We start from the raw sequence: 19457 nt of genomic DNA, 5'->3' as shown, positions 1-19457 counted from the left end.
ATATGGGAAAATTCTGTATCCTCTGCTCAATAATGCTCTGAACCTAAAACAGCTGTAAAAAATACAATTTATTTAAAAATTCCAGGACTTAAATACAAGAGCAAATGAGGCATACATCTGTTAAGCAGAGAAACCACACCTTTGCTGATCTCCACATTAGGCAGGTTGAAGATCTCAAGGTCCATCATCCCTCCTTTAGTCTCTTCTGAGAGGTCTAAGAGGACAAGTCTGTCTGCAATGCCCTGTACAGTACAATAAAAAAAGAAGAGCATTACACGGGGCATGTCCGGTTACTCAGTTTAAATTCATTCAGAAGTGAGGGCTAAGGGAGAATGCAGAGGCGTCATATGCTGTCTTAGGAATCAAAAGTAACACAATAATAATGAAAGGGACATGCAAGCAAGAAATTATTATGAATACTGTGATCCTTTAGGCTTGACTGGAAACCAAGGTGATGGCATATGCTGGAAGCAAGATCTCAAATGCTCTCTCTAATCTTTAAAATATCCTTATATTTTTACATATTGTATCATTATCCTACATGTACTAATAAACTTATAGGGTAATTTATATAAATGAGATTGATGGATTAAAGGAGTTATTGTGTTTTTTATTGTCATTTATTACTATAACATCCTAAAAGTCTGATTACCTTTGTGGAAGGTCTTTTTCCAAAATAGTAAGGGATTCAAGGCTCTCTCCTATCTTAGAGTGCAGGGGCAAGAGTCCCCAGGGATCTACCTGACTACTGGGAAGGAAGTGTGGAAGTTAAGAAAACAACCCAGCTGTACTACCTATTCGCTCTGTAATGCTGGGAAAGTCACTGAACTTGGCCTTACTTCATGCTGGCAGAGAGCAGTCCCCTCTAAATTGTACCGATTAATTTTATTATTGTTAACCACTTGTAAGAGAAATGCAAAGAAAGCTGAGTTACCTTTTTTTAATTTATCATACATGCTAAGATCCAAAAGTTTAACAACTGTAAAACAGGTATTTTCATACAAGGTGGGTATGAGAATAAACTGGTATAGTTGACATGGGAGATAATTTGACAATTTCTATCAAAATTGAAAAACACAATAACTCCTTTAATCCATCAATCTCATTTATATAAATTAGCCTATAAGTTTATTAGTACATGTAGGATAATGATACAATATGTAAAAATATAAGGATATTCTAAAGACTAGAGAGAGCATTTGAGATCTTGCCTCCAGCATATGTCATCACCTTGGCTCAAATAAACTCATTAAAAAAAAAAAGTCTAGAAACAACTTAAGTGTCCATCAATAACAATAATAACAACAAAACAGTTTAACATAGTGGTTTGGAGCAGAGCTTCTCAAGCTTTAAGAGATCACATTTAATAGATCAGGGAAGCACATGGGATTTTGTTAAAATGCAGATTTCTACCGTAGGTCTGGAGTGGGGCCTGAGATTATGCATTTCTAATAAGATCTCAGGTGATGTCAATGCTGCTGGTCTAAAAGCCACATCTGAGTAGTAAGGTTTTAAAATATAGGTTCTATAAATAGACTGCCTAGCTTCAAATCCTCCCTCCATTTACTAACAGTGTGACTTTGGCAAGTTGGTAACCTTCCTATGCCCTGGTTTCTTCATTTGTAAAAATGGCAGTAATGATGGTATCTAAGCCATAGAGTTGCTGTAAAAATGAGTCAAGTGTTTAAAATGAGTGAAGTGCTGGCACCTACTTAAGCATTCAGTAAAGGTTAGTTATTGCTGCTACCACCACTGCTACATACTACTGTCACTATTATGGCTACTATTGTACTATTTGAATATTGTTATCCTGTATCAAAATACTAATGTTCAAAAAGAAAAATGGAAAAAAATTTCCATCTAGACAGCTCACAAAGAAATACTGACAGTGAGACTCTGCTAACAACTAAAGAAACATGACTTTAAGAGGCCTTCCTGTACTTAACAAAAACAAAGAAAACTGATAAAACTCAGTAGTTAGGAATGGCAAAAATCTGGTTGATATGCACGTTTTTATTAGCAGCATAAATTTGTATTGCCTTTCTGAAGAACAATCCTGCAATATGTAATAAGTGCCATAAAAACCATTCATGTCCTCTGACTCACTAGTACGATTTTATACACACCTAAAAAAAATTCAGATGAGAAAATAAGCAACTTGTAAAGCAATGTTTACAGAAGCATTCTATTCAGTAACAAAAGAAGTGAAAAAAATTCCAATTCCAATTAAGAGGGAACAGTATATTCTGATGGAGGACGGAGGAAATAAAACTATAATGTGTCAAAAGTTAGCATATATTGTTCTGAGCAGCCAGCTTTAAAATTTTCTAGCTCCCTAGATACAACGTAATCATTTGCTGAAGTAGACCCTACCTCCAAGACATATGTGATTCTTAAATGGAAGAAATTAGATAGCAAATAATCAAATTTTAATAGAATAGAAAACCAAATGCCAACTACCAAATAAGTATATGAAGGGACAGCTAGTCTATCCTGAGCTATATCCCTCACATGACACAGACATGCTGTTACCATGATTCTGGGCCCTGGAGGGTCTTTTGAACTACTCTGGAAAAGGATTGAAATGCCTTTCTGAAAATAATTTATATGGAAACAATTTAGTAAAAAGGACTGATAAAAATAAATTTCAAACTATCAACTCAGGAACTACGATCATAGAAGAAAGCAGAGTAATTACACAAAAAAGGCAACTGTAAAAAATATTCTAATTTTAGAAAAAGCTAAAATTAATTTATTAAATAAGAGTTTAATCAAAACAAAAGAATTTGTGATCAAGTTAGATGAATGTCAAATTGAGGTTTCCCTTGAATGAGGTTGATGACCCCATTATTCAAACCTCGTTTTCAAAGCCTATTCCATGACTAACTGCTAATTAAGAGGCAACATCCCTAATGAGTTTTTAGCCATTTTTTTGTCAACTAAATATATTTTAAGGCAAAATGAGTTTATTCCACATGAAAAAATTAAACATAAACTACCTAAAAGCATATCAATATGATATATATATTTATAACTACTACTAGAGGCCCAGTACACAAAATTCATGCATGGGTACAGTCCCTAGGCCTGGCCTGGGATCAGAGCCATCTTCCCAGGCTGCCTGCAGCTGGCCCTGCCCCCCGCCACCACCCACCCACAGTTCCCCATTCGCCATCAGGTGATTGGAGCCTGACAGCTGGGGGAAGGGACCGAAGTTGGCCGTTCCCGCCTGCTCGCCAGCCCCGCCCCAGCCGTGGGTTGCCCTGTGTGTGTGGGGCGACTGGTGGGGCGGGGGCCATGGCCTGGCACCACCCATGTCCCCTGCCACCCACCCCCAGCTTCCCATTCACCATTGGGCGATCGGAGCCAGCTGGCCAGGAAAGGGACCGAGAGGTGGTCAGTGTGCCTCATAGTGACTGGTCAAGCAGTCATTCTGGTCATTCTGCCATTAGGGTCAATTTGCATATTACCCTTTTCTTATAAAAGATACTAACATACCTTTGCTGAAATTGCTAATGTGCAGGCAACTCCCAGTTCTCCACCTCCAACCACAGTAATTTTCTTTACTGTTTTATTCTCATGATTTGCCCAGTTCTTTGAATTTATGTCTGAGATACCTAGAAAGAAAAGTGAATGATCATGATAATTTAAAAATAATATCAAAAACCTTTTTAACATCTTTCAAAAAAATACACCAAGCTTCAATAACTTAGGACAGAAAGCATGGTGCTAGCCCATAATAGGCACTCAAAAACACCTGTCAAACAAATGGTATACTAGAAAGCTAGGAATCTCTTATTAAATATTCCACTAAATAAAGACAACCCTTTTAAAAAGAAAATATCTTTCCAAACATTTAAAAAATATTAAATAAGACTAAAAACAGGATTTCCATAATTCTGGAAAATATTCTGATTCTTACTGCTGTGGTTTAAAATGCAAAGATATTTAACACCTCACAAAATTTTGCAAGTATGGGTATTTTACTTTATACTCAGTGAGAATCACAGATTTTCTGGTCCAATATATTGAAATGAGGCAAAAAGATACATAAAAATATAATGGAAAAGTTTGGGGATCATTAATACAGGGGTCAGCAAACATAGGTTTATAGTTTTGAGTACGTGAAACACAGAGTTTTCCCTGTAATATTTATTTGTATTCTTTTTATTGTTATTGTTGTTATTATTACTTTGTATCCATATTTACGATGTATCTTTTAGGTAATAATGGCTGGCAATTTAACCTACTTTTGCCCAGCCCTGTATATTCAAGTGGTTTTATACAAAATACAAACTATTTTATTTATCAGTGTAAGGGTAATCTTTTATATATATTTTAAAACTCCTCACCTAAGGATAGAGAGAGAGAGAGAGAGAGAGAGAGAGAGAGAGAGAGAGAGAGAAACATCAATAAAAACCATGACCATTCAGTTTACAGGACAACACGCCAACCAACTGAGCCACACTGGCCAGGGCTAATCTTTTACATTTTAAGAAAGCATATTCCTTAGAACTGTATAGTTAGGTAATTGGAACTATAGTAGGTAATACTTACCCTATGATATACGTACAAGAATTTTTAATTCAATACAGATTTGTGTGTGTATATATGCGTGTGTATATATGTACATATGCATGTATTTATTTATAAAGTAGCAGAGAGTAAAGGCTATCAGTGAGAAATTATAAACTTATAACCCTCTGAATAATAAAAATACAAACCTTCAGTGATTTTTGCAATATAGGCTAGCAAGTCCACCTGCCGTGCCTCATCAGATGATGATAGAGAATACAGGGGAAGTTCCTCTTGAAACTTGGCAATCATTTCTTTAATTAATCCTACAACAACAGATTTAGGCTGCAGAATATACACAAAGGGAAGAGTTATGCAAAAATTTTGCTAACGAGTACTATCTTGTTAATCTATACATTGTTATAGTCAGCCAAAACAAACTATTGTATTATGTTCTCATTTTTGAACCCTACCATAGAAATTATACCTTCAACTGTTTCATTACTTTTACCTTCAATTGTTTCAATACTTTTCACTGAAAAAGTACTTAATTCTTTTAACTGAAAAATGAAGGGAGAAATGCTAAATCCACATATCCAAAATATAGGGTATAACATGAATGTGCTTATGAGCAGCGTATGTTTGGGAGCAGTCTGTCTTTGTTTAAATTTTTACTTTGAAACAATTGCAAACCAAGAAAAATTGCAAAAATAGTAAAAGAATTTCCATGTACTTTTCACCCAGATCACTAAAATTATATCGCATTTGCTTTCTTGATCTCTTTCCCTCTTTTTATTTTTCTGAATCAATTGAGAGTAAACTGCAGATATGATACCTCTTCATCCTAAATACTGAGGAATAGAGTAAAGAGATAAAATGGAGTCAGTGTAGTCAAGCTGCTAAATCACTAAAATCAAGTAAGTTGAAGCATGAGGAAATTATTCTATTCTTGTTTTAATGAGCCTGGAAACCTAAACTTTTGAACTTTCCAGTCCTGTGTCAAAGCCTGGATATATATCAAAGCTCCAGGTAACTCTCTCATTACCCTCTAAAAGACTAAGGAAAGAATGGTTATGTATCCAGATAACATTTAAATGCTCAGTTAAAACAAAGCACATAACAGATTATCTGATTTAATATACCAAAGGTCAAAAACAGGCAAAACTACAAATAAATATGTATATTACATAAGACTCTTCAATAGAGAGGGACTAGGAAATAATGCCCAATACTTGCTAGTAACTTTACATGTGCTTTATCAAGCAGTAAACAACTATAAAAAGACTAGAGGCCCGGTGCACAAAAATCATGCACTTGGGGGCTGGGGAGTTCCCTCAGCCCGGCCTGTGCCCTCTCGCAGTCCAGGAGCCCTGGGGGGATGTCCAATTGACGGCTTAGGCCTACTCCCCATGGAGAGCGGGCTTAAGCCAGCAGTTGGACATCCTTAATGCCCCACGAGGCGGGAGAGGCTCCCCCCACGCTGCTGTGCTCGCCAGCCATGAGCCTGGTTCAGGGCTTCTGGCTGAGCGGCGCTCCCCATGTGGGAGCGCACTGACCACAAGGGGGCAGCTCCTGTGTTAAGTGTCTGCCCCCTGGTGGTCAGTACGTGTCATAGCGACGTGTCATAGCTCTTAGACTCGAAGAGAGCAGCTTCAGGCAGGCTGCTGTCATCAGGGTTCTGGGACTCAGGTATCCCTGGGAGCTCAATTTCAAATTACTCTTAATGACCATATGAAAAATATCATTGAAAGAAAATTCAGTAACTTATTTGTTACTTTTATTCACTAAGATCGAAGATAAATACTCAGAAAAATAAGAACTATTCAAAGAAAATCCAAATTGATCTTACATGGCTCCAGTTTTGGAGGTAGGGCAAGTATATTCTGCCTTGAGCATCCACATGTTTTCCAACTGAGATTCCCATATTTGCAGTTGGCTTTAAGAAGCAAATGGGGGGAGCAAAAGGGTGAGAATCCAAAATCCACAAACGAATTGGTATGTTATATGTATTACCTATTTGAGACAAAATAAACATACTTCAAACAATAAGGCATGCACACTATGTATGGTATAGCTAGGTGGCATTTTAAGATGTGTAGTCAAGTTTATATATAAAGGACTTATGTGAATTGAGGCCTATTTTTCCCATTTCATCTACATTAATATTGGAAATATATTCCCATTAAATCACCAGCATAATATTTGAGGAAATTTAATTAAGACATCCAACTCAATTCAATAAATATATAAAGGACCTACTGTGTCAGGAGTTTGAGATACACAATCTTCTATATGTAATCTTCTTCACTCTACCCGAGCAGAGCTATAGTACCTATCTTGATTGGTAGTGGACACGTATTTTTATACTTCTGCACTGAAGTTAGTTGCTTACAGTTCTGTTTCTCACTTTACACTATAAACTTCTTCCTAAGAGAGGATTATGTATTATTCATTTCTATAACCCCTGCACTAAAGATAGTGCCTAACGTACTGGCTGCTCAATACAAGTCTCTTATATAATTAAGAATGACTGAATTAATAAATAAATGAATGAGTAAAGTTGAATTTGATATTGGCCCTCAAGTTGCTCACTAATTGCAGGTACTATAACATACCAGCTAGTTTTGATACATAGAACTTAGAGCTGAAAATAACCTTAATAGTCACCTTGTCCAGTGGTTCTTAAATTTTAGTGTACTGAGAAAGGAAGTTGCACATATATTCTTCCAGTTGTAATCATGTATGTCATGCCTACCGAGAGGCAAAATCTGACTGCCTTGGTTGTCAGGAAGCCCAAAGCGAAACCTAATGTAAGTATAAAAATAAAACTTCAACTAGAAATCTCATCAATTACCTTGGCTGTTTTATTTTATCTCCTGATATTTATTCCTGCTTTCATAGCCTTATTGCATATGTCTTTCGCTGTACTTAAGAACATGGATGCTCAGAAGCAAGAATGCATAGGTTTCACTCATTACTAGCTGCATGATTTTAGGCAACTTAACTTCTGTGTGTCAATTCCTTGTTCTATAAAATGTGAAAATAGCTCCTACATCATAGGGTTATTGTGAGGATAAAATTAATTAATGTATGTAAAATGCTTAAAACAGTATATGATATGGTAAGTACCATGACGGGTTGGCAGGGTTTGCATTTTGAAAATAGGTCCATTATAAGTAAAAATATTTTCTTTTCCACTGCAACCTTTTCTTACTAAGGACATCCTCCTTCCACTAAAAGTTACTTTTTTCATCTTGCTTACTGCTCCCCTAAGCACAATGATACCCAGAGGTGTCTGCAAATTAGAAACACTTAAGGAACTTCAAAACATACCAATATCCAGGCCACTCTCCTAAAGTTTCTGATTCAATGGAATGGGGACTGGATGTCATTTTTAAAAAGATTCCCATGTAATTCTGATGTTCAGCTAGGACTGAAAATTAGTACATTATAGAAATGTCCTAATACCTGGTCTACTATTTCATATTAGCAGTTCCCAGAACCATACTCCTCTTCTACTTTTGTCTAACTATTTAAAAAATGTTTTTATTGAGGTATGTCACCACAATAAGTCTAGTTAACATCTGTCACCATATATAGTGCCTAAGTATTTACAATACAGGTATAGAGAGAAGTAGCTATTGGTCTGTAGATAACTCTGTGATTATAAAGTCATGTGATCATAGCACCACAAAGTAACCATTTATATTGGCTCATTTGATAATGAGAAAGATAATACATTCTGACCTTCTGATCAGCAAGAAGTAACTAGTGTGCATCACGCTGAGTTAATATAATTCTAGTCAAAAGCAAAGGGGAAAAAAGGTACTTCCAATGAAAAGGTATTGCAGGTACCATTACTACCTTGAAAGGCCCAGCCAGCATAATAATCAATGACATAACTCCATGGCACTAGGAGAGTCAGAGTGCCAATGAGGGGCATCTTACCAATGGCAGTAAGATACTGTTATGCCCTCCTGTTATCTCCCACATTGTCTTAGAAACTGAAATGCTACTAAGCAATGATTTATTTAAATTCACAAGCTCCTCCATTAATATGCAAATACCTTGAAATTATTGGGATGGTAAGAATTGTGAACTCAATCAATCAACCAGTCCTTGGGGTGGGTAGGAATTCCTTATCTCTCTTTCTAACATCTAACCATAAGAAATGCAGAACAGGTCCGAATATTATGGCACTAAACAAATTTAAGTTCTTATTGAACTGCTCATTTAGAAAATTCCCACAATTTCTCAACATCCACACTTACCCTGATACATCACAGGAACAGTACCAGTGAAATTCAGCAAGTCTTTCTGGGAACTATCTTTGAAAACTGAAAGCGAAAAAAAAAGCCTCAAAATGTGCAATCAGAAGTAGGAAGAGGAATCAAGTCGACTCAATGGCAGGTAACGCACATATGCACATACACATGTACAGAAAACATAATTTCTAAATACCATTGTCTAGGAATCAATAAAAATGTTGACAAAGGAAAATTACTACATTTTTTTTTTCTTAGAAAGCAGAGCAGGAGGGTGAGTAAAAACAGGACTTTGATACTGAAATCCCAAGTTCTAGGCCCACCTTCCCCACTTAAAGGCATGTGACTTTTGGTTATTCAGTTTGATCATCCATAAAATAAAGATAATAAGACTGCATCATAAAGTTGTTATAAGGGTCTAATGATATAATGTAAAAAGAAGTAAAGGATTATAAAATGTGAGGACACTATTAAATAATTGTCACATGTAACAAAGCAGTTACAATCACTTTCAGAAATCAGGTTATAAGTTTTAGAATAAGAAAAAAAATGTTAGCTTTATTTTTGAAAGTGACCTTTTAGAAAGATCAGTAATTATTTTCTTTGGTTCTCTAATTACATTATTCTCAACCTTTATTCAATCTTCACATCCCTGAAATTTCATCAATGACTAGGACACACTGATGGAGAATGAATGCCCTAATCTCTGAACTAAATATAGAAAAGACTACCGTTGGCTTCAAACTATCATACTGCCTTGGAATGTAGTCCTTTTAGTACCTTGGTAACTATACTATACTTGTTTTTAAATGGAATGGAATAAATAGAAGAAAAAATGCCAAAGAGTCCACAGTATTTTAGCTATGTGTATATGGGTTCATGACATGAAATGTATTTCCAAGTGTAGGCTGTGGTCAGAATTTTTGAAAGATAGTAAATCAAAATCTTTCTTAGGTAGCCAGACTCTCTGTATTAAGTGAACAAGATAACTAAAACTTCAACCATGTATGTGGTAAGCAGAATAATGACCTCCAAAGATATTTAATACCCTAATCCCGGGACCTCTAAATATGCTAATCTTACTTGGCAAATAGAGGTTTTAGATGTAAGTAAGGACCTGAGGTGGGAAATTATCCCGTGCTATTGGAATGGACCTAATCGAATCACACTGGTCCTTAAAAGTAGAGGACCTTTCCTAGCTGTGGGTAGAGGGAGATCGGACTACAGAGGATGGTGAGAGAGATGCAACATTGCTAGCTTTGAAGATGGAGGAAGGAGACCTGGAGCCAAAGAATGAGGATGACTTTAAGAAACTGAAAAAGGCAAGGAAATGGATTCTCTCCCAGAGCCTCCAAAAGGAACTGAGAACTGCCAACACTTTGATTTTAGTCCACACTTTCCATCTACAGTGACCTGTGCTGGACTTGTGGCCTACAGAATTGTAAGACAGTAAATATGTGTTGTTTTAAGTCATTAAATTTGTGCTAATTTGTATGGCAGCAATAGAAAATTAATACAATATAAAATGTATTAATTTAAATTTCTTCAGAAATCACAGGTCACAAAGTGTAGTTCAAAATCAGGGGATAAAAGAGAGAAATTATAATTTTGTAGCTCACTAGGAACAAATAATAGTTTAACAAATAATGTAGCAAAAACTAGAGAATACAATTCTTACCATAGGTGTCCATGGAATATCTGAAATGTGGGAAAAACATATTTACATGCTTTAGTTCTTCCACAGTTAGATCCCTGAACTTGTACTGAAAAGAGAAAAATGAGCATGGAATAAGAATAAATCTATAGATGACAGAACCATTACAATCAACATTTAACTGAACACTGACTGTGTACAAGGCTCTGAGTTTTACAAACGTGAGTAGTAATAACAACCCTATAAAGATGAACATGAAAGCTAGAGAATACAAATAACCTGCTGAGTTAGTAAATTAAGTAGGGAAGCCAGAGATGAAACCTAGGACCCGGGCCTTTAATCACTAAATCAAACTGCCTCCAAATACCTGCTGAAAGGCTTAAGAAGTAGGGTAGGTGTATCTATCACTCCTGTCACCACTGTTCAAGATCCACTCTTATTTTTGAATACCTCATTCATTCATTCACTTGACACACCTTGAATTTCCCTTCCAACCCTCCTGGTACTGCATCTTGGGTTTCAAAGGGAGAACAGAAAAAAAAAAAAGCATGCATAGGTTTGCAGTCAGGCTGAGTGAACTGTCTCCTCATTCATCCAGATGCACTCCCAAAAAACGTGACCTTGGTTGCCCTGTGGGCAAAATCATTTAATTTCTTTGAATTTTTCTTATTTGCAAAGAGAAATAATACCTATCTTGTAGACTTGTGCTGAGGATTAAATAAAAGAAAAAGAAGTATGTTAAGAGTCTATTACCATTCTAAAAATGATTTTGAGGAATCATTTACAACAATCCAAATGTCTATCAATTGATGAATGGATAAAATGTAATATATCCATAACACGGAATATTCAGTCATAAAAATAAAAGAACTGCTACAGCCTGGCCGGCGGAACCAGGGGCTCACGGTTTCATTCCTGGCCAGAGCATATGCCAGGGGTGTGGGCTTGATCCTCAGTGGGGGGCGTGCAGAAGGCAGTTGATCAATGATTCTCTCTCATTGATGTTTCTCTCTCTCTCCCTCTCTGAAATCAATAAAAAATATATTTAAAAAAAAGAATTACAACTAGAAAACTGATGAGAAGAGGGGCTGCCTCGGACTATCCAATGGTTTGGAATCAGAGAGCCTGAACCGGAAACTGGCGGTAGTCAAGCCCCAGAAATGTAGGTCAGACTCGCGGGTCAGGCCTCCGGCCAACCTTCCAAGGCTAAGGGGACCTCCTCTGGGCCTTCCAGCCCCGTCTTCATGCCTCAATCTACTCCCGTCCTTCCTCCGCCGCAGGGTCACTGAGCACCTCCGCCGTGGGGAGGCCCAGGCGAGGGCGGCGTCCAGAAGCACGAGTACGGTGTGCAGGGACACAATGACCCTCGATGTGATGGATCATCGATATTTCCGAAAGCCGGCAGAGCGAATGGACTGCCTCTATCTCCCAGGCACTGGCATCTGAGTTGGACCTTACAGAGGCCGAGTGAACACTGCAAGTCAACAAAGAGTGGATGGAACCAGCCATTTCAGCGGAGAGAAAAGGGAGCGGCTCCAGGGACAGGCAGGGGCCAGAAGCTACTGGAGACCGAGAGACGCTGGAAGCGTGAGGAGGTCTCACACCGCAGGAGGCTGGGGCCTCGGAGCCGCGGGTGCAGCCGGAGCCCGGCCCGGGGAGAGGAGACCGGGGGCTTCCCCGAGGCCTCCCCCCGCAGCCGACCTCAGGCCAGCGCCCCCTCCGCTCCAAGCCCCGCAACAAGCGGGGGGGCACGCCGCTGGGGGGCGGCCCGGCCGGGGGTGAAAACGCCCCGAGGCCCCAGCACCAGCCCGGCGGGCTGCCCGCACCTTGCCCAGCAGCCGTCTCAGACCCTCGCAGTCGAACTCCATCTCCAGGCGGGTTCCCGAGTCCGACTCCGCGACCCCAGCCCCTCGGCCTCCTTTCGCACCGGCTCCTGGACGGCGGCCGCCGAGGACCAAACTTCCCGGGAGGCGCACGGCCCCGCCCCTCCCCCGGCTCGAAAGTCAACCCGCCTCCAACGCCCACACTCCGCGGCGGTTCCGAGGGAAGTAGCGGCAGCTTGCCGGAAAGGAACTTGGGCACATCTATGAAGAGAGGACTAGCAAGGACCTGAGGAGAAGCAGTCAAGGAGGTGGAAGAGAGTTCCTAGAAAGAGGTGTTAAATTCAGTATCGAAAAAGACCATGGACGAATATTGTAGTTGGATTTAGGAAGGAGATCATGAAAGTTCAAAATCAGAATGTCAGGGACCTAGAATAGGAAGCCAGCGGGAGCGTAGTGGAGAACTGGGAGATAGGGACAGCCCTGTGAGGAGGATGCCGCATCGGGGGAGGGGTTGCCTTTTTTTATCAAGGGAGAGTCCCGTAACCATATGGGTGGTAGAGAAAGGCAACAGCCAGGTGAGAAAGAAAAAAAAAACACACACAAAAAAAACCACTTTGAAAATAGGAAAATAGGAGAGGCGGTAGATTGGTGGATTAGGTCACCTGAAGAAGGAAGGCGAAGTTATGCAATATATTGGCTTTGTTTGGTGATCTTGACTTGTGAGCTACCTGCTTTGTGTTCTTGGCTGGAGCTGGAGCAGGAGCAGGAGATATTTTTTTAACTGTTAAGAGGTTGGCTGGCAGTAGGATGATTGTATTAATTGGGAGACCTAGAGGCAAGAATGCTGTGACTCAATTAGGGAAGAAGGTTGAAAGGCTAGAAGGAGCATTTATTCATTCAACAAACTTTTGGTTAAGCATTGATATTGGCTAGTTATTTTTCTAGGTCTGATGATACAGAAGTGAACAAAATACACAAAAACATCAGCTTTCCTAAGGCTGGTGCTTTTATTTGTAGGAGGAGAGCAAGATAAATACAATAAACAAGTAAATGGGAGTGCATGTTATAAAGTAATTTTGTGTTATGGAAATACAATTTTAAAAGGCAGCATAAGGAGATCAGGGTAGGTCCCCTTGAGGGCGGAAACAATAAGCATTTCATAGAGGATATTCAAAGCAAAGTCCTAAAACAGGCATGAGCCTGGGGATGCTTGAAACAGCGAGGCCAGTATGGCTGGGGTAGAATGAAGTAAGAAGTGAGGAAGCATGCCGGACCGGTTTGGCTCAGTGGATAGAGCGTCGGCCTGCGGTCTCAAGGGTCCCGGGTTCGATTCCGGTCAAGGGCATGTACCTTGGTTGCGGGCACATCCCCAGTGAGGGGCGTGCAGGAGGCAGCTGATCGATCTCTCTCATCGATGTTTCTAACTCTCTGTCCCTCTTCCTTCTTCTCTGTAAAAAATCAATAAAATAAAGTGAGGAAGCAGAAATAGGCTAACTCAGAGAAATAAGAGGGAGCTAAGGCAGTGATTCTACCCCATGCAGTCCCCAGACTTACAGCCTCAGCATCACCCACAACTTGTTAAAAATACAAATTCTGAGACCCCACCTCAAACCTACAAACTCAGAACCTTAGGGGAGTGGGGTCGAGCAGTCTGTTTTAAGAAGCATGGGTAATTCTAATGCAAGAAAAAAATGTGAGAACCAGCGTGAGTGCTTTGCAAACAATTGTGACTGGCTTGTCAATGCCCTTCAGGCAGAGACCAGCAGGCACACACTCACACTTAAACAAGTAGGGTTGATGACTCCATAATTATAGGATTTGGGTTTTGGGTGATTTGGGAGACGGTGTAAGAAAGCAAAGCTCCACTTTGGGTTGGGTGCTGTCAGAAAGGACAATTCTATGATTGGTTATCTAAAATATCTATAAAATGGGCAACCTAGAGTGATGATAGAGCTGTGATTGGTTAAAAAAAAGCAGCAATTACTTCTATTTGCAGAGAGAAGAGGATGTTTGGTATTTTGTGGGTTATACAGTGACCTTATTTTTGCTTAGACAGAATTATGAAGTGGCCTTGTTTTGTCTTATTTTGTCATGGTCTGAATGACCCATCTGATGTTGGTTTTCTGTGAGACAGGAGAATCACATAGCCTAGCTGTGAGTGCCAAGTCAGCTAACGACACTGAGACAGAGCTGGGTCAGACCAGTTCCAATGTCAGGGGCTGCTTTTCTATTTGTTAGGCTTTTACTCTGAAAGAGGAAGCCACGAGAGGGTTTTGAACAGAGGAATGACCTGACCTGACGTGTAGTGAGTATGAGTCATGTGACCAATGATGTCACAATGCCCTACTAGACTCCAACTTCTCTACTAGGGAATTCTGGATCCCTTGGAGCCAAGGACTGGAACTGACATGCGAGACCTCTACCAACTGAGGGTTTTTTGAGCACACTCCTTTGCCAAGATTTGGTGAAAAGTCTTTCACTCTGCAATTGTGTCTTAGAAATCCTTTTATCATGATCGTGCTTGGCTGGATGCTTTTTGTTGGCCTTGCATGTTACATGGGCACGTTTCCGGAGTTTATGGTAAGTAATGATTCTGCCTGCAAATTCCTGGTAGTCAGTCCTAGCTCTGGCTAACCCTCCCAGCTGGGGTTTCTGACCAAATGGGAAAGATAGTTGAGATCTCACCACGAATTAGAAGTCAGGATGTGATGGGAGCCAAGTTAGTTTCCCAGGCTACTTCCCATCCCATTGGGACATCTTTAAATCCCCCTTACCCTTAGGTATATAGCGGCACTTATTTCAAAGCATTATGGGATTTATAAGGGCTCTGCCAAAGATAGTGCCCACCTTCTGGATTTCACTAAGTCCAGGCCAAGTTGCTGATCAGGAGAGGGAAGGTAGGCCTTGGAGGGGACTTTCAGCCATCCTACCAGTCCTATACAGAGACAGTTACCTACTGGACCAACAAGTGAAGCCATGTCTGCCTTTACATTTATTTCTGACTCAGACTCCAACTCTGAGGTGGAAAGAGAGGTGGCCTGTTCAGGAGAACAAGGCCCGACGGAACAGCCAGGCTTTGGATGAAGATCTGCAACTGTGAGTGCTGATCATGTCTGTTGGGCTGAATTCCTCCCTTTCCAGAGGACTTGATAACACCCTGAAATCTCAGTGGACAGTTTGTATTCCTCCGGAGAATATAATAAACCGTAGAAGGGGAAATGATTAGAGGTAGATAGCAGGGAATTAGAATTTGGGGAGCACTGCTAAAAAGCAGATCAAGGTTCAAAGATTTGTTAACAACTCTGGTCTGTTTTGAAAGGAAAGGTATTAGTTTTGAAAACTGTTCCCATCTATTAACTTACAAGCTCTATAATAAATTGGACCAGCAATTTTAATGCCCCTTTTGGCAAATACTGAATTGGAGTTAAGGTGAATTTGGGTTAAGTCCTAATTGTGCAACTTACTAGCTATGTGACTTGGGAAATTTTAATCTCTGTGAAGTGCAGTTTCTTCATCTGTGTAATGGAGATATCTCAGGATCTTATTAGTTGGATTATATTTGGGAATTCATGTAAAGCATTTAATGCAAAGCTTGAAAATTAGCATTTAGTAAATGTTAACTTAAAAACTAAGCGAAATCATGAACAAGTCAACCAATCATGAACCAGATTTGCTGTGGCAATGACCTCAACGGTTTATCCAAGGCCACACAGACCAACTTGTTTGCGAAGCTGGGATGTAAGCATAGATCTCTGGATTTAATAGCCCCTCACACTCATTCTGCTAGACCAGCCTACCTGTAGCAAGCATTAAGAGTGTCCTTTTAGCAAATCAAATCATCCCCACCCATTTTTTTTTAATATATTTTATTGATTTTTTACAGAGAGGAAAGGAGAGAGATAGAGAGTTAGAAACATCAATCAGCTGCTTCCTGCACACTCCCCACTGGGGATGTGCCCGCAACCCAGGTACATGCCCTTGACCGGAATCGAACCTGGGACCTTTCAGTCCGCAGGCCGACGCTCTATCCACTGAGCCAAACCGGTTTCGGCAACACCCATTTTATTCAGACCTGTTTTTTCAAAGATGTTACCACAGTTAAAGAAACTTCCTTCTGAGTCTTAGTAATGTACCGACTACAGGAGCAGGTTTTCTAGGCAGCTACGCTGAAGGCAGGGGTATTGAGTCTCAGCCAGCCCCAGATACTCTAAGAGCAAGGCATGATGGTGGTGCTTCCCCCCCACCCCCCTCTGCCCCAGAATTCCTAGGAGGGTATTGGCACAACACAGTCACACCTCTGTGGGGGTGGGGATGAGAATGGAGGCCCTGGGCACTTGTTTAGCTGGGCCATTGCCACACTGTGTTCCTGACCAAACTGCTGAAATTATCCTGTGCCTCAGTTTCTCCAGCTATAAATTGAGTGTAATAGCCCATGTTCCTTCTTTTCCCTTCTGAGGGAAATTGTAAGGAGGTTTACCTTGCATGAAAGTTTAACTGTGCTAGTTCACAAAATTCAAGATTTTTCACCCTGTCCAGGTAGTCCAGTTGGTTAGATTCCCCCATCAGGACATATACAAGAAGCAACCAATGAATGCATAAATAAATGGAACAACAAATTGATGTTTCTCTCTCTCCCTTCCTCTTTCTCTCTAAAAATCAATCCATAATTAAAAATTTTTTTTCTTTGAATAGTCCTAACAATCTTATATAAAGTAATTGCTCATAACATATCTAGCCAATTAACCCTTCCAGTTAATCCAGGGTATTTTTTGTTTTGTGTTTTACATAGGAATTCTTTTTTTTTTTTCATTTGACTGCATAAAGCTGAAAGTCAAAATATTTTTAGGTGATGAGTTAATAAAGATCTGATGCCAGCTAGATCCCAACTGCATAGAGTCAGCCACCAGGGAACAGGGGCGTCCTGATAAGGGTTCTTTAGCCCCAACACATCTGGCATCCTGGCCAACCATCCTATACTCACTCTGACTGGTCCCCAAGGTCACAGGAGCTGATGTCACAATTGGTATCTGAGCCCTGTCCCCAAAATGGCCATGGCAAGCCATTTCAGTTCAGACTAGACCACAAAGCTCCAGCCAGGAGCTATCATGCTGGGCCATCCACCATCAGGCCTTGAATGAAGACAGCCCAATTCCCAGGACTCAGGGAACACAACACACCTTTCAGAAACACCCATTTGCCCCTGCACACACCACCAACTGAGCCAGAAGCCCACAATGATTGTTGTCTTATGGATGCTTCTCATTGCAGGAACAATGTGGAAGGGATATAAGTATCCCCCAGGAGGGGTAAGTGTGCCCTCAACTTTGTTCTCTATTCCTACTTTGAAATGTGTTCCCCCAGATCAGCGGTTCTCAACCTGTGGGTCGCGACCCCTTTGGGGGTCGAGCAACCCTTTCACAGGGGTCGCCTAAGACCATCGGAAAACACATATGTAATTACATATTGTTTTTGTGATTAATCACTATGCTTTAATTATGTTCAATTTGTAACAATGAAATTGGGGGTCACCACAACATGAGGAACTGTATTAAAGGGTTTCGGCATTAGGAAGGTTGAGAACCACTGCCCCAGATAAATGAATTAAGCATCAAAATCCAACTCTAGTAACTTTAGAAACAAACACCCTCTTCTTTATTTCAAAGAAGTTATGTAGCTTACCCACTTCTATTACTATTCACTTTCCACTTACAGTTGGGAGACTTCCCTCTGTCTTTCATGTGATCTTTTACATACATTTTCCTAAGAGCCTCTATTCTTTTTCAGTCTCTTTCAAATAAACTGGCGGTGTAGAGGTCAAGATTTCTCAGGCGCAGTGTCAAAGCTGCCTGAAAAGGATGACCTAGTCTTGTTCTCATAGGACATTGTGTATGCCGTCTTCAATACCATTTCTTAGACGAGCCCACACGAAGAACCCCACTTAACTCTCCCTCAAGTAAACACTGGTTTGTAATGGTTCTGGTGGCACATGTCTCTCTCCTCTCTCCTCCTGTTGGACCTTGGATATTCGGCCTTTCTCTGCCTCATCAGCTCCAATACTGCTAAGCCCCTCTGGCAACTGAGATCGGAGGCATTTGGTGACAGAATTGGACGCAGCTACCCCTGTCCGCTCTTGGCAAGGAGGGCAATGACCTCAGCCCACACTAAGCATGACCCACCTGACATACTTTTCTCCCGTCAGATCCCACTGGAAACAAGCAAAGATGATCCTGGTGAAGCAATGCAGCTCTGAAGCCCTCCTGACCCACTGGCTGTACAGTTCCTGTTGTTGGTTTCACATAAAGTAATTGCACATTATTTTTTGTCACATTTTATGTAAAAAGTTACCGTCCTTTTAAAGATAAAGACTTGGTATTCAGTTAGCTCAAAACAGGGAGAGGGAGGCTGGGGAGGTAGTTGGGGGTGGGTGGAAGTGGTTGATTACCTTTTGTTTCATAGTCCCTAAGGCTGGTAGTAAGACTAAGATAGCCAGTTCAGTTTCTCCTCTGTTCTGTATCCTTAAGGATAGAAATTCTCAAGAGCTCTTTAGACCTATTTCCCAAGTAATGCCTTTCTCCTGGGTCCAGGATTGAAATTATGTTCAAGGGCTAGAGATTGCAGCAACTTTAAGCCTATTCTTTGGGGCTATTTCTCTGTGGTCTTTCCACAACTATTATTAAGAGCCCAAAGCTTCCACCTTGTGGGGGAAAGGTCCTCATTTTCATATTAGGTGTAAGATACTCAATTTTACATTATTTTAATCCTTCCAGTAACCGAGTAGTAGCCTCATTTCACAAAACGGCAAAAATGAAGTTGAGAGTCGTAAGCAACTTACCAACCCACGCAGCTGAGTTGCAGTGAAGGTTAAGATCCTGGCCTTTTCCTTGCATGCTTTTGTGCGTCAAGGAAAAGGGCCAAACAAGAGACTGGGGTATCTAAGATCTTGACTGCCTCATGGTCCAAATGTCTTCTTCATCTGTATAGCCAAAGAAGTGGCCTGATGATTCTTTTTGCACTGACTGCTGCTTAAACAGGCAAGTGTAGAAACAAAAGCTAACTGCTTAGTCCTCATTATGATGCAGTTTGAGTTTATGAGACCAAGGATGGAAACTAAGTATGAGATCTACCCAGTTAGCTGGGTGTCTGAGCCTTAGGTTATTCTGAATAAGCCCTCTAGTGATTTGGAGCTTTCTGACCCTAAGG

General features: G+C 40.4%; 1 protein-coding gene and 1 long non-coding RNA gene across 18 annotated transcripts in view; one reads left to right on the top strand and one right to left on the bottom strand.

The window, feature by feature from the left end:
* UEVLD (UEV and lactate/malate dehyrogenase domains) overlaps positions 1–12476 on the bottom strand; it is a 29493-nt gene extending 17017 nt beyond the window's left edge. For 2 of the 13 annotated variants that reach the window (XM_023758131.1, XM_023758134.1), the window contains exons 1-9: positions 12261–12380; positions 11632–11908; positions 10911–11141; positions 10459–10543; positions 8787–8852; positions 6365–6528; positions 4725–4860; positions 3499–3617; positions 140–242 (exon numbers count right to left, since the gene is read on the bottom strand). In XM_023758131.1, coding sequence (XP_023613899.1) covers positions 140–242; positions 3499–3617; positions 4725–4860; positions 6365–6528; positions 8787–8852; positions 10459–10543; positions 10911–11024 — 787 coding nt within the window. In that variant the 5' untranslated portion in view covers positions 11025–11141; positions 11632–11908; positions 12261–12380. Of the gene's footprint in view, positions 1–139; positions 243–3498; positions 3618–4724; positions 4861–6364; positions 6529–6774; positions 6943–7182; positions 7567–8786; positions 8853–10458; positions 10544–10910; positions 11142–11631; positions 11909–12260 lie in introns of those variants that run through there. The other 11 variants (XM_023758132.1, XM_023758133.1, XM_006093803.3 and 8 more) reach the window with 11 other exon arrangements.
* On the top strand, positions 12429–18582 carry LOC106697982. Of its 5 annotated transcripts, XR_002830500.1 has the most exons (6): positions 12438–12589; positions 14627–14837; positions 15265–15353; positions 17526–17563; positions 18042–18220; positions 18457–18567. It is a non-coding gene; the product is annotated as an uncharacterized LOC106697982 (long non-coding RNA). The 5 variants fall into 5 exon arrangements; XR_001349253.2 differs by lacking the exon at positions 18042–18220 and having other exon boundaries at positions 18457–18582; XR_002830498.1 differs by lacking the exons at positions 17526–17563; positions 18042–18220 and having other exon boundaries at positions 12429–12832; positions 18457–18572.
* The last annotated feature ends 875 nt before the right edge of the window (positions 18583–19457 follow it).

This window comes from Myotis lucifugus, unplaced genomic scaffold, assembly GCF_000147115.1.
Source record: "Myotis lucifugus unplaced genomic scaffold, Myoluc2.0 scaffold_124, whole genome shotgun sequence".
In the NCBI taxonomy this organism is placed as follows: Eukaryota; Metazoa; Chordata; class Mammalia; order Chiroptera; family Vespertilionidae; genus Myotis; species Myotis lucifugus.
Note: the sequence above shows the minus strand (reverse complement) of the source record. Positions and strands in the feature narration are given on the sequence as shown.